Here is a 14,812-nt window from a genome sequence, read left to right as displayed (position 1 = left end):
ACATATACATCCATACTGTACACACACAGCCAAACAGTCACTCAAAAATATTTAAAAATAATATTAATAAAAAAACAACTTTCCAACAGCAAGAACATGTTTTATAGAATGAGAGCAATAAATTATCACATCATTTCTCTGAATTAGTTCTGCATCGAAACCTCATACATATATACAAATAAAACTTGATACAATTAATCATTTTAAATATAGGAACTGCTCTTACACACACATACTGATACAATTTTACAATTACAATTTGTTCCAATCCCCTCCCCCATCCCCAGGTCCTTAAAATGTAAACAATGGTTCATGTTCCCATTCCCAGCCAGATATTGATTCCTCAGTCCAGTGCAGAGTAAATATGGCATAATTATATCAGCTAATATATACATTCAGGTTTATACAGCATCATTCAGCTAAGTGCAGACATGCAACACAGGGCACGGTGGCGCAAGACATTAGCGTGTCAGAAACCAGAACACGCATCTCAAAAAACTACTGGATCATTTTTTATTTATTTTTTACCTCATACATCTCTGCTTTATTTGTGTTTGAGCTCAGCATGCCCCAGCACTCAGGACTCTTAATACAAGCACAAGAGCAAAGCGTTAGAGTTAGAGAGAAGCAAAACCACCCATAGGAAAAAAATGTGAAATGTATGGAACGGCCCTCTAAATTCAGATCACACCATAGCTTATGAATTCCTGTTTGTCTACAAGGGCCTTAAGGTTTCCAGTTATGGATAACGCTAGCAGATTTGAAGTTCTGGAATCAATTACCTGAATAAACAGTATTATGTATTTTATACAGGCAACGAAAATGATAATAAAAAAAATAAAGGGATGGGCCTAGCAGCAGAGATTAATATTCTTATTTAGGATGTTTTCATCCTTATAGGACTTTTAATTGTATAAGTATAAAAATAACTCCTCAACACAAACATCACTAATGTAATACTTTGAATTATTCTGCTTAATGGAGAGAGAATGGCCCATTTTGGTTGTCGAGGGGGGAAGTAGAAGTAGAAAGAGATAGGGACTGTTTGGAGGGATGCAGATGGTATAGGAACTTTGGATCCTAGGCACTGATGATTTTTAACTTGTGTATGTGCAAAACCAGAAACTTTCAGCAAAAAGATCTTCACAATTAAAGATGCTTTTACACTCTCTCAGTGTAAATGAGTGTGTGTGTGCATGAATTGAAGTCCTCTAAACACACTTTCATATAGAAAAATAAGAGGGCACTGACATTGGACATGCAACTCTTGCAAAATTCACAATATTAAAAGAGCAAGTTGCTCAAGTGTGTATGGCTTCTGGCAACAATAAGTTTTGCTAGTACATGGATCATATAGCATTTTTGTGGATAATATAGTTTTATAAACTTGCTGCAAAACATTTACCTGAAATCAGCAGTCCAATTAGTTGGATAAACATTAATTGTACACACACACACAAAAAAAAAAAACCTAGCCTGTTGGTCTGTCTAAAAAAAGCTTAGAAAACACTCAGCACGGCACTCTGCTAAAACATAACCATGTATCATATTAGCAGTAGCTTTTACACCAAAAAAGCAAGAATTATATCAGTAGTATTTGACATCATAATAGTAATAAATTCACCCATTAAAATCACCCATATACAGATTTTCTTTAAAATTCAGTTACTTCTAAATATTTAAGATATCTGTAACACATTTTAACTGAGAGTCCAGAAATACTTAATTCATTTCAAAGTTTCAGTGACACTCTCTACGAACATCCTGCTCCTCCAACAGGTCATCCAGAGAAAATATCCAGGTGTATCACAATGTAACCACTTTTACCGAACCGCCAATGACAAACCTTTGCAGTAGGCACTAAGGTTATGTAATGAATTGCCAAATATAAATGTTTCATAGGTCAGGTGAGATTGTTTAAATAAAAAGACAAAAATAATAGTGAAATGTCAACGCTAAAAAGGGAAGGAGAGATGCTGAGGTAACAGGTGGCAGGAAATAAATGCAGTGCTGATTTTTCTATTTATCCATGTCTTGATTATTGGTCGTTATTAGTTATGACTCTTTTGTGTATGTTACATTTAGGTTTGTTATGCTAGGTTAGACTTAATTGTCTTATATAATAGAAAAAAGAAATATCTACCAAACAATTTAAATCTCTTTCTACACATTCTGTTTAATAAATGAAAGGCGCAAATGACATAATGACTTCACTGAGGTCTTCAAAAAGGTTTTTTACTGTTATGGCTGACTTATTGCAAACCTGATGCCCAGCCTCTTCAAGACAAAAACAAAAAGCAAAAAAAACAGTTTCAAATAGTTCCAAAATAGTGATACATTTTTTTACCATGTAGATTTAAGTGAAGTTTTCCCAGCAATTCCCACCCCGTCCCTTCACTCACAAGTCAAGATAAAAATGTAAAAGAATCAAAATATAGTGTTTGGCATCCCTCTAAGTGCATGCTGGCCCTTTTTACACGCTGAGGAATACAATTGACAATTTTGAGGAATGTATCGAGCAAACATTTTCTTACTGACCCTGAAATGATTGTCATCTGAGACACATGAAAACTGAAAAGACTACAAATGAAAAAAAAGTTCAGTTTCTTTAATATTTTGCACTCATCTGTCTGGTTATGTATCCATGTTGAGTGTTTGAAGAGTTCACCATCATCGTCTTCTTAAACTGAATCTTAAATTCATTAGTCTGATTTAAGTTGGCACCCCCTTTCCCCCTGTAACCCTTTCCTTTGGCAGCAATGCAGGTCAAATTCAACTCAAACTCTTACAAACACTTCATCTGCTTCACCATTGTCTCCATTAGGCTCCTCAGATCTTCATTTGGAGATTTTATGCTGTCACACAGCCTTTGTTTTGTATGGCGGCGGACAGCAAGAGGCTGTTCAGGCTAGCAATGAGCATGTAGCCAGCCAGGTTTCCCACTCTACACGTGAGGGAAGCGGATGTGGAAGTAACAGAGACTGAGTATGGTATGCTTCCTCTTGCCTGGGCTCCGACTTCTCCGCGTTGAGACTCTGTGCCCTCTGCCGTGGCTCACCCTCACACCACCGTGCTGATGCGGTTGATAGGTTTGGATTTGGAGCTGCCGACCGTGCTGCTGTTGCTGGCTCCGCCTCCGCCTCCGCCCCCTGGGCCGCCTGACAGCACCCCCATGGGTCCCGGGAGCTGCGGGGCTAGTGGGGAGAGCGGGGTAAGAGGGGTGAGAGGGGTATGTGGTGACGGAGGAGGTAATGGGGAATGTGGTGGAGGAGGCGGAATGGAGGAAAGAGGCGGGTACTGTGGTATGTAGTGGGCGGGGCCCTGGGGTATGTGCCGGGCGGTGATGGCGGATGGTGCCTGAGGGGGCGGCGAGAAAACAAAATGAGTTTGATGGGCGGAGTGATGCAGTAAGGGGTGGGGGCTGTGGGCGTGGACGGGATGGCTGTGGGTATGAGAGTGAACGTGGGAGTGGGCGTGAGGGTGGGGCTGAGAGTGAGACAGAGTAAGAGGAAGCTTGCCGGTAGGACCGGGCACCCGTACGTGGCGTATGGTATTGGGGTGCACGTGGTAGAAGTTGAAAGGGGCGATGGGCGAATGGGGCGAATGCGGGGACAGAGGCGGTGGAGTGCATGCCATATTGCCGTAACGGCCTTGCTGCATAGCATGATGGGATAGTTGCTGCTGGAGCAGGGCGTGTGAAGGAGCGGGCGGCCCTCGTCGTGGGAGGGACCCACGTTGTAGGGTCTGATGGATGGGTGGGTGGCCAGGGGTGGCGACCTGCACGTGATACCGATGATGATGGTGGTAGGGGGGCGGAGGCTGCCCAAAGTTGTTGTGACAGTACTGAGCGTGCAGCGCTTGGATCTTGGAAGGCCCACCGGGGTCTGACTGGCTGAGGGCGGAGGGGGACGGAGGCGGCGGTCCTCCTGTAGTAGGAGGTGGCACGGGGGCCGGGTAATGTGGCCCGGGGGGAATAAGGGGAGCAGGGGGTTTGGCGCGCTTGCTCCCAAACAGGGAGCCCAGGAAGGAACCGGAATTGCTCCCTCCAGAACTGCTCCCCGGACCCCCACCTCGATCGTTGATGCCAGGGACCCCCCCTATATTGCCTATGGCGTTGTGAAGCTGCCCCGGCCCACCCCCCACCCCTACTCCGGGGCTCAGGATGGGGCGGTGAGGCCGGTAGTCTTCCAGCCCGTAGCAGCTGGGAACAGCGCCCCCCATGGGCAAACGCTGATGCGGCTGAGGACTGTTAATGATGGATCCCTATAGTGCGCAAAAAAACACAAAGCCAGACAGTCATTGCACTGAAAATCTGAGAGGATGGACAGTGTTGCTACTAACGAGTGAAACACATGCCCCAGTTACTTCGTCAAATAATTAATGCATATTTTTTTTACAGGGATACACTGATATTAAAATTCTGGCCAATACGGATAAGCAATAATGATTTATGTATAGCAGATAACCAATAAATACCAGATATTAAAATGCTATACTATTTTTTCTAAATAAAAACAAAAAAACATCAAAACAAGTTAATTTTAGTGTCATAATGTACACTAGGGTTGTCATGGTACCAAAATTACAGTAGTCGTGGGTACCAATACCATTACTATTTGTAATGTAGCTTGAGACTGAACACGCATCTACTGGACAGCAGAAAACCAAAAAGCCTTTCAGCATTAAATATCAACAGCCTCAAACATCTTGCAAAAGTTAGAAATGTCAGTGTCACATTAAACAAATCACAATGCAGTCAGATGTTTGTGATGATCGACTATACAGTATATATAACAAACTAAAGTTTCCTTATTAGAGCGCCTCACTCATTTTACTCAGTCAAAACATGTATCTGAACCTTAAAACAGAAGCAATCCTCAAACACTGATTGAGGCGTTATTTTACCAGAGCAATGCATTAGTTAGTAGTATTTATTAGCAAATGCACCAGGCATAACCTATTAGACATGCTGCATGCAAAGCAAACACAGATTACTGTTTTTACACAATACAGAATAAAACATGCTGCACTTCACCAAACAAAAATCACAAATTCATGCAAAGCCGTTTTTGTTAAATACAGTACAGAGGACTCATGCACTTGAGGAAGCTGCAAACACAAGATCATTCCATTTCAACGTGATTACGAGCAGTTAGTAGATCTGTCCAACTTACTTCAATGGTACTATCCAAAGAGCCAACACTGTTTCTACGGCCTCGCTTTCCTGCACCCAACCAAGCACAGCAAGGTCAGGGTCAACGGCCATGGAGAAAACATTGTCCAAAACCTCATACTGGGTGTTTGACCCTGGATGATCCGTTTACAACAAACTATGTGTTCAAATTGTCTACACAAATGTCTACTGACAAAACTAAACTTCACGGCACTCAACTCGACATTAGCTGTGTTCAGAAACCATATAAAAGAGTAGTACATCACATGACCACATTACATTCATGTTTATTTCTGCGAGTTAATACTCGACAAAATAAAATGGCTATTTTGTATTTGCGTAAATATGTCTTAACTCTTGGCAACCTGATTAAACATTGAGAAAAGAAAGAGATTTAAAAAATGTTGGTAGCTATTACATCATGGAAATAGGTGGCCAAAGTCAAGATGTTCGCATTGTGCATTGTGTGATACAGTTTCAAGGCCGTGACACGACAAGCCGACATCAAAGAACTAGTGGCGACAAAAGCCGACCGTGTTGTCGCCTCACGTTGGCAGCGTCTGGGCCAAAAAGCTGCGCTTGAACATCACACCAGAAGGACTACAGGCGACTGCCAACTAGCATGTGTGTTCTGCACCTGCTTGTAAGGGAATAACTGTCTATATCAGCAGGTATCAAAAGTCTTTATTTGTCATTCAAAAAGGGAAACCGAAACTAGAACTGCAGATATACAAACCGTAAACAAAGCAGCACTTGCTTACCATTTTGAATATCAATCATGCTGATCCCTTTCTCAATTCCAGGCGGCTCATGCGGTTATGAAAATATTTGCGTATTGGAATGCTCAGGTAAGATTATATAAAATTAGAACAGTTCTTTGCTTGCTTTCATCACTTTCACTTTTATTCTTGTGCACTGAGGCCAGATTTACTAATTCTTAAGAATAACATTTTTCTTAAATGCCAATTTCTTATTTTCTAACTTAAGAAAAAAGCTAAGAATTTTCTATTCCCAAAAACTTTTCTTATAATCTTCTTATATTTTTTAAAGATGAAATTTAAGAAGTATTCATATTCCCGAAAAGAATGTTTTTAAAAATCATCGTAAATAACTTAAAGTTAGGATAACCTCAAAACAACATAACATGATCTCTCTCACCGATGTCTCAGATGCAACATGCTGAATCGGGCGAACTGCTGCCGACATGTGGAACACACCACAAAAACTAGCCTGACAGACGCTCACCGACGGCCCGCGAATGGCTGACTGTCGGCTTGGTGTCACGGCCCTTACACAGAGTCTGCTCCGATGTACACTGCACATTTGAACAAATGTAGAACCTATGCATTCAATGACATTCTAGTGCACATACTAACCACTGCAAATTGCAATTTGACATTCAAAATACAGCCACTGAATTAAAAAAAAGTATGCAAAGACATTATGTGCCATTAGAGGGCACTGTCTGTCAATCTGTACTTCAATACAGAAGTTCAGCACTCCACAACTGTTACAGTATGGCATTCATGATCAAACAGTGGTGGATTTATAAATATTTCCCCCATATAAATATTTTTGTATTTTTTTAAACTCTACAATCCACAGAAATCTGGGGAGCATAATTAAATGTGCTAATTTGCCTTGCATTTTTTAAGAGACTAGTTAAAATAGAGGGGAGTTTGTTGTCTGAATGTGTGTTGTACCTGTCTCAGAGAGGTCTCTCAGTGAGGAGCTAAGTGCGGTTCGTTTAAGCCCCTCCCCTGTTGCGTACGTGTCATCCAGACTGGGCCTTCCCAGAGTGCCGTTCACAGCCTCAGTCTTCATTCCGCCAACCCCGCCCACATCTCCACTCATGAGCCCTGGACGCATCACACCTTTCTGCTTCTCTAACTCAGCTACGGAGAATAGATATAAGGGGTTGATGCTAGCAAAACTGACAATAACCATAATGAACATTAACCTTAATGAATAATTTATCTGAAATTTCAGTTTGCAAAATAACCTTATGCTTTGGATCTGTCAAGTATAAAATAACAGATCCTATAAAAGGATTTCTTACATTCTACACGGTATTTCTCCATATCCTGAACCTCAGCGATGCTCTCACGCAGGTCGCTGGTGAAGCGTGTTCGGTCTTGCTGGCTCGGCGCATTGAACACGATCAAAACCTTACGCTCACTGCCGGGCATTGCTGATGTCAGTCTGATACCGTGAGGATAGTCTGAGAGAGAGGGATAGAGATAGAGGGTAAATGCAGTCAATTAAAGAGAGAACCAGATAAAGAGAAATGTGCTGTGCCTCATGTAATTAGTTACAGATCTCTCATTTTGACAAAAGTCCACAGATACACACAAGAACTGTTCTAAAATTAAACCTAGAAAAGCCAGTTCCCTAACACATTTAACAATATTTTTTATAACCTTGGTTTTGTTTTCTAGTTAAAATATCTAAGGACCTTAAAACAAAATACATTTACTGTGTGTACTATCAAAATTATATGCAAATTGTTTTCTTACCCTATTAGTTTTTCTTTAAGCAAAGAGAGGTTTATGTTTAAAACAATAAAAAAACAACTGACCAATGGGGTAAGAAAAATACATTTTATTCAAAATAGAGTGTCTGAATCACATGACATTTTACTTTAAGCTAATTTATCTTCTTTTAAGGATGTTTAGATATTTTGTTAATGGAAAACAAGTGCACAACCAATAGTGATTAAGATAAATAGAGAACAGACGTTCTCAGAAATCAACAGAATAGCTCCAATCGAGGTGATGGCATGAGGATGAAACCAAAACACCACCTACATGAAAGCAAGGAAAGGGTAATGAGAGAGCACCGAGCTGAGATGGAGTGGATGAGAGCAGAGTGTGTAAACGAGCTGGAATGGAGTGATAGTATAAATAAAGAAGGAGGGACAGATGGTGAGACAGATGGAGGGATGAATATACTTACAGGAGTTCTGGAACATATGAACCTGCATCTCCACCAAGGGAAAGGACTGTCTGAAACTGTACGTCACAGACGTCTTCTTCTTCTGAAAAATCTTCGTTACCTGCAGCGGGGAACAGAAGGGATGTTAGGATGTAGTTATGATCATTATACATTTACATACTCTAACAGAAAAATGCTTGGACACACTTGACTAAATATACTGAAGCATGCGAAATTGTGTCATTAACGTAATTTACATCACGCAGTTAGATGATCTTAGAAGTCGGGAGATTATCACAATGAGCATCTAGAATGGCGCAAGCACCTGTAACCCTGGTAGACGGAAATGTATTTTCTAAACAGATTTCACTTCTCTGTTTGCGAACAGATCATTTTAAGCTGCTAAACTCCAGGAAAGTTTTCAGTCCACTGATCCAGTAAGGGAATTTAAACAACCAGTCCAAAACAGCGCGAATGTAAATAAAACCAGGCTGATTACATCAGAGGTGGCAGAGAGAATAGAGACTCACATTGCGTTCTTAGTGAATCATTCATTCCAGTGTATTTCGCTTTAAAACACGAGCTCTGTCATATTCTGTGATTGTTTTTGAAGAGTGCGAGACCTCACAAATCGAGTGAAATACAGACTGAGCAGAATATCAAAACATCCCACCGCTGTATGGCTAGATGAAACTACGTTTCTCGGCTGGATAAAGCAAACCAGCGTCTTGCTAGTTAAATTTTGATGGATGAAGATTGCAATCAAGGTAAAGATGATTGGGGTAAAATACAGGAGTCATACAGCAAGCATGTTGTGAGTCTGTTATAATGATGTGAAAACAAACCGTGTGTGCGCGCTCTATGGACTGATCGCACATTGTATTTATGCTCAGACACATTTCAAAACATTCACGTTGTTTCCACATAAATTCAGGATAATGAACTGTGTTTAGTCATTCTGAATGGACAGTGTAGTAAGTATATGCAGTCAGGTCAAGGGGGTTGGTTTAGTTTAGTTTTTTGGCATCTCCATGTGGTCCTGTTCGGTATCGCAACTTGACTTGTCTAAAATGTAAACAAGCTCTTTGCTGTTGCACTGTACACATACATACTATACTGAATTCAGTGAAGTTTTTTTTTTCTGTAATGTTTTTTATATATATAAATGGTGTGCATACATTTATGAATTATAAAATGTTCTTTTGGAGTCTCCAAGTGTCCTTTTTTGGAAAGACACCTAAATTTACCTATAAAAAAAAGTTTTGTGAGAATCACCCTTAAATCTGATAGTTTACTTTGCTGGATATAGCAAATGTTTTTTGTTTGTTTTTAGTTTAACGCCATGCCAGCTACCCAGGCTATATTCATGGCGAGAAAGAGATTAAAAAGGAACGATTTCTTAGATAAAAATTCGAAAACTAGATCTGGTCTTACTTCATTAAAAATCTTTTCATACGAGTCAACTGAAAAATAAAGAATTCTAACAGAGTTCAATCTATCGCAATCCATCAAAATATGCATCAGTGATAATGGATTCCGGCACAAGGGGCACCCGTTAACAGAAACATATGAGTTAGTCTAGAGGGCCCTATTCGGCAGCGTGTGCAGGTAATATGATCCCAGTGACTGATATAGCAAATGATGACAAAATGAATGTGTTAAGAAGATAAATGGTGTATGCTTAATTTCACGATAAGTGTGTGATTAATCGTGAATACAAATTTTAATCTAGTGACAGCCTTTTATATATATATATATATATATATATATATATATATATAATTACATAGCTGGAATACTTTTTGGGTCACTGTATTATTTTCATATTTCTATTAGTGCCATTTAATAGTTTTGATGACTTTTAATAAAATGATAAATAAAGAACAAGAGGGTATCCAAACTTACTAGTACAAATTATATCTTCAATAATAAGTATTTATTATTATTGCTATTGGTAGTAGCAATAGTTGTAATAATAATAATAATATGCATTTTTCATAGTATTTATATATAAATAATATTTTTTTGTGTGACATTTTTAAGCTCACCAAGGACCAGAAATTGCTTGATTGTAACAAATGAATTGTGTGTGTGTGTATATACAGTACTGTGCAAAAGTCTTAGGCATGTTAAGGCATAGAATGTTTGGAAATGTAAACTGATATTTCCTACTGACACACTACAGCAAAAGATATAAATAACTGACTTAAAACCATTTTTTTGTGTTTGTGTGTGTGTGTGTGTGTGTGGGGGGGGATATTAACATGCCTAAGACTTTTGCACAGTACTGTATATATATATATATATATATATATATATATATATATATATATATATATATACACACATATTTTTTTAAATATGAGTATATATAGTTATAAGACTGAAACTGTTACATACCGTATGTTCTTACTGATTTAAAAAATAAATAAAAACAGTATACATAAGGTATATAAAACAGCCTATACATCCTGTATAAATTTTTCAATGCAAATATTGTACTAATACATACTTATTGTAAGTGCACCTCTTATCTAAACCAAAGGGAGTATTTTTCCTCTACATCTTCTTGCAGTAATTAGACCAATATGTGCTGCCTGAAGACTTACCACTAGCAGGTCATTAAAGAGGAAGACCTCCCGCTGGTGAACTCCACTCCGCTGTGGTCGATTGGGGTCAGGGACTTCATACAGCTGACAACAGCACACTAGCCTGCGATGTGGCAGAGAAAGCACCTGCACACACATACACGCAGCATATCAAAATACAACTTGGATTGTCACACGCTAATTGACACAAACAAACTGAAGATCAAATTTCCTTTTAACTACAAGTTGAACAACAATATGGGGTTTCTAACACAAGTATGACATGCATGAGTGAATCACATGGTTTGACTCACAGGTTTCTTGCCCACGATGACCCTCTCTACAGCCTGCACTTGAGACACATGGTCATCATTTGTCCTGAGTTCCCATTTCTGAATGCGCTGGTAGATGCCCACTAACAAATCCCTGGGAATGTCCTGTCCATTATCCACTCCTGTCAATGAAAAAGAGAGGGAAAACGAATGAGAAAAAGAACATGAAAGACATTCTAGACCCAATGGAAAGGGGTGGATCACCTCTAAGGTTCTTGATAAAATCCTCCAGCTTCATCTTCCTCTCAGCTTTGACGTTGGGGCTGTACATGTCTGTGTTGAGGAGGATGATGGCAAATGCCAGGATGAAGATAGTGTCTGGGTTCTGAAACTGGCGGACAAGTGCAGGGTTGCACACGCAGTATCTCTGACTGCAAGAAAGAAAGAAGGTGATACTTATGCGGAAACTACAAAATGCAGAGAAAAGAGCACAGGGTGTGATGAGAGTCACATGAGGCTACCTGAAGGCCTCTACCAGTCTCTCCACCTTCTGGGCTTCCCCCTGAACCTTAATCTGAGCCTGAAACTTCCTCAGGGCGTCATCCAGATCCATACCCGAGAAATCCATCTCATCCAACACACAACTGAGAAAGAAAAACAGAACGATTGCTGAATTCATCTGCCAACATGTATTTGTTGATTTTTTTTAGCCAGTGTCTGGTTTCTGTTTTTTGCCTCCAGGCTGGTATGAACAGCATATGGATGCTACAGTCTGGGTCTGGAAGACAGGAAAAACATCATTACTTACTCCAACACATCCTTGTTGAACTGCTTTTGTCGATTTCCCAGAAACTCCCCGATCATCTGTCTACTTAGGCCTTTTCTCTCCAGGATGAATCGGGCAATGCCCACAGGTGTGTCTGAGACAAAACCCCTCTCTATCAAATACTGGATCCCCTTCTCTGGTTTCCTGGAAGACAGAGAGAGAAAGACAGGGAGAGTGAAGATTAAACAGATAGGACAGGATTTGTTTCAGTAAATCTGTGATAAATCAACTTTTTTTTGCATGTCCATATTTGCGACATGATAATGCACTTTTTAAAGAACAAATATTATATATGTAGTTACTCAAGTAATCTGATCTAATTGTAATTGTTAATGAAACAAAATAAAACAACAAGAATGCTCAATTGTGGGAAACTGAACATTCTAAATAATTGTAGTTCATTTAAAATAATTATTTAATAAAAACATTGCATGTGTATAGAATGGAAATTTTAAATTAAAAAGGGGACATTTTGTTTAAATAGATTTAGACTGCAGGACACTATTTAAATTTTCAAATTAAAATTTCAACTGAAACCGCACAATGTCAGTCCTATCACTGATCTTGTAATGGATTTTGGTGAACATCTCTTACTTGTTGAAGAGGTTGAGTCCGATGCGGTATTGCCTTCTCTGTACCACGTCGTTGTTGAAGGCAGGTGAGTCCCAGCTATGCCTGCTCTCTCTCTGATAGGTCTGTTTTCCTAGAGGAGGCAACGGTTCCCTTAGACTGTCCCTAGACGAAGAGCCTGAGCTGCAGTTGATGGTCTCGTTGGAGTTGGTGGTGGAGTTCAGGGAGTCGTTGTCCCCATCCGAGTGCTCCAGGCCAGTAGGGGGCAGGGGCGCGGAGGATGAGGAAGAAAGAGGTGTGAGTGGAGGTTGGGTGGGTGAGGGAGACGTGGGGTCTGGGTAGGGGTGATGAATGTGTGGCAAAGGGTGGTGGTGCAGTGGATGGTGAAGATGTGGGTGGTGATGCTGGTGCATCATAGCGTGGTGCGGTAAGTGTGTAGGCAGAGGGGATGGGATGGGGCGACCCTGTGGTCGTGTTTGGCCCTGTGCTGCGCAGGGATTGGGCGTGCGAGGTGCAGGGTTGTGTTTGAGAGTCCCTTGGGGTGATCCGCCCGTCGTAGGCTCCTGCTCGTAAAGCAGCTGTCTGCTGAGGGAGCCTCGATCTGAACGGTCGCTCATGTCAACGGAGCTGTCGCTAGGCGGCTCTATGGTGAGAACGGGAAGGTGTGAACCACGCAAGCGGAAATCTCTGCATTCGGTGCACGGCGTGCTCCGCCGACTGTTATTACTCCCGCCACCCTCTGTATCCCGGCTGTCTTCACGGCCTCCAACCCCACTGCTGATGCCCCAGTACTCGGTGTCCGTGCTAGAGGGAACCCGCTCAATAGATAGCGGAGAACACGGCATGCCGTCATCCATATAAAGCGTGACATCGCTGTACGAGGTGGCTGTGCTGTCCTCGTGCATGACCCCTAGACGCTCTTGCTCCCCCAAGACCCCCCTACGTGAGGTAGGTTTGTTGCTCCACACACACTCTCCGAAATCCTCGCTCTCGTCGCCGCCTCCCCCACCACCATCCTGAGAATCTCCTCGACCTGACTGACACGTCAGAGTGTCGTCCATAGAGTTAGCCAGAGAGGTCACCTGAGAGAAAGCACACATACATTTACCCTACTGTTCAAACATTTGGGGTCTTTTTTGGAGTATTTTTGAAAGAAGTTTTGGGGATTTTAAAAGAAGTCACTTATGCTCACTTAGGCAACGTTTATTTGATCAAAAATACATTAAAAACATAAATATTGTGAATTACAGTGTGTGCATAATTGACCCTTCGCTAAGCCACGCCCGAAAACCGCCACAGGCCAACAACATGCCGAAGCGTTGTGCGTATGGATTGTGCAAATCTGATACCCGGTATCCTAAAAGTTTGGACTGGGGGGGTGGAATTTTTCCCCTTCCCGAAACCTAAAACCCAAGGGGAGAAATGCCGGGCGTGGATCAAGCAGTGTGGCAGGCCCCATTCACAACTAAATGTCGACATGATTAACAAAAACGTTTGCTCCACGACATGTGAGCAGTAGCCTGGCGCGCTAAAAATATAAGCGGGAGAATGTTATCATTGCAAAGTGGTCAGGCTAATGTCTTGTGTTCATTCCACAAGATTTATGGATAAGCTGTTTGATTTATAATTATTCGATTATTTTCAAATTTCACTTACCCTGCTGTGCATGAACATAGCTGTTCTTCAATTTCTGTTTTTCCCATTTGAATGGTCAGAGTATGAGGCGGCTGCTGCTTGCGCTGGGACCTATAGGCTTTAGCTTCAATTTTGATGAAATTATTCTCTAATCGGTTGCATATTATGTTGTGGATATATCCCTCGAATGCATACTGCAGTCCCTTTTGTCTTGCTCTCTCAGATATTTCACCTGTTCGCCAAAAATTACTAATTATCTCCTTGGGAATGTCTGACACCGGCACATACATACTGTAATAGACGTGCCAGGCATGAAAGCCTGTCAGGCGTAGCAACAGTAACTAAGGAGGGTGGGGCTTAGCGAAGGGTCAATTATTAGACAAGTTGATATTTTGATCATATTTTTTTCAAGCACATTTTACCAATTGAAAACCACATAAATCTTAATGACAATTAAGATTTGTATATAATTATTAATTGGCAATATGTAATTGTTGATGAGGGCTTAAAGTGAATAACGCCTTATATTAAGATGTGCGTAATTATTAGGCTTTTTTTTCCCTACAGGTAAAATGGGCCAAAAAAGAGAGAGATTTAACGCACACTGAAAAATCAATTTATGAAATGCCCATGAGAAGGATGCAACGCTTCAGAAATTTTAAAAATTAATGTGTGGCCATTTGACAGCAAATTGCTCATTGGGTCAGCAGGGTCACAAAAACAGGTGGAGACGAAAAGAAGCATGTTAATGAATTTCTGGTGGTTTCACACTTAATTCTTCGCCTTAATTCTTAGTTTACAGTGGCACCATTTT

General features: G+C 40.8%; 1 protein-coding gene across 6 annotated transcripts in view; it reads right to left on the bottom strand.

Annotated features, from left to right (window-relative positions):
• Window positions 1–2,156: 2,156 nt before the first annotated feature.
• iqsec2a (IQ motif and Sec7 domain ArfGEF 2a) overlaps window positions 2,157–14,812 on the bottom strand; it is a 77,170-nt gene continuing 64,514 nt past the window's right edge. For 5 of the 6 annotated variants that reach the window (XM_084087511.1, XM_084087513.1, XM_084087512.1 and 2 more), the window contains 11 exons: window positions 12,388–13,445; window positions 11,776–11,937; window positions 11,489–11,611; window positions 11,232–11,398; window positions 11,010–11,149; window positions 10,717–10,842; window positions 8,129–8,228; window positions 7,233–7,394; window positions 6,877–7,068; window positions 5,175–5,224; window positions 2,157–4,263 (listed from right to left, as the gene is read on the bottom strand). In XM_084087511.1, coding sequence (XP_083943637.1) covers window positions 3,061–4,263; window positions 5,175–5,224; window positions 6,877–7,068; window positions 7,233–7,394; window positions 8,129–8,228; window positions 10,717–10,842; window positions 11,010–11,149; window positions 11,232–11,398; window positions 11,489–11,611; window positions 11,776–11,937; window positions 12,388–13,445 — 3,483 coding nt within the window. In that variant the 3' untranslated portion in view covers window positions 2,157–3,060. The remainder of the gene's footprint in view (window positions 4,264–5,174; window positions 5,225–6,876; window positions 7,069–7,232; window positions 7,395–8,128; window positions 8,229–10,716; window positions 10,843–11,009; window positions 11,150–11,231; window positions 11,399–11,488; window positions 11,612–11,775; window positions 11,938–12,387; window positions 13,446–14,812) is intronic. The other variant, XM_084087516.1, reaches the window with a different exon arrangement.

The sequence above is a fragment of the Abramis brama genome (genome assembly GCF_963993115.1).
Source record: "Abramis brama genome assembly, chromosome: 16".
Taxonomy (NCBI): Eukaryota; Metazoa; Chordata; class Actinopteri; order Cypriniformes; family Leuciscidae; genus Abramis; species Abramis brama.
The sequence above is the reverse complement of the archived record's forward strand: the minus strand, read 5'-3'. Positions and strand labels throughout refer to the sequence as shown.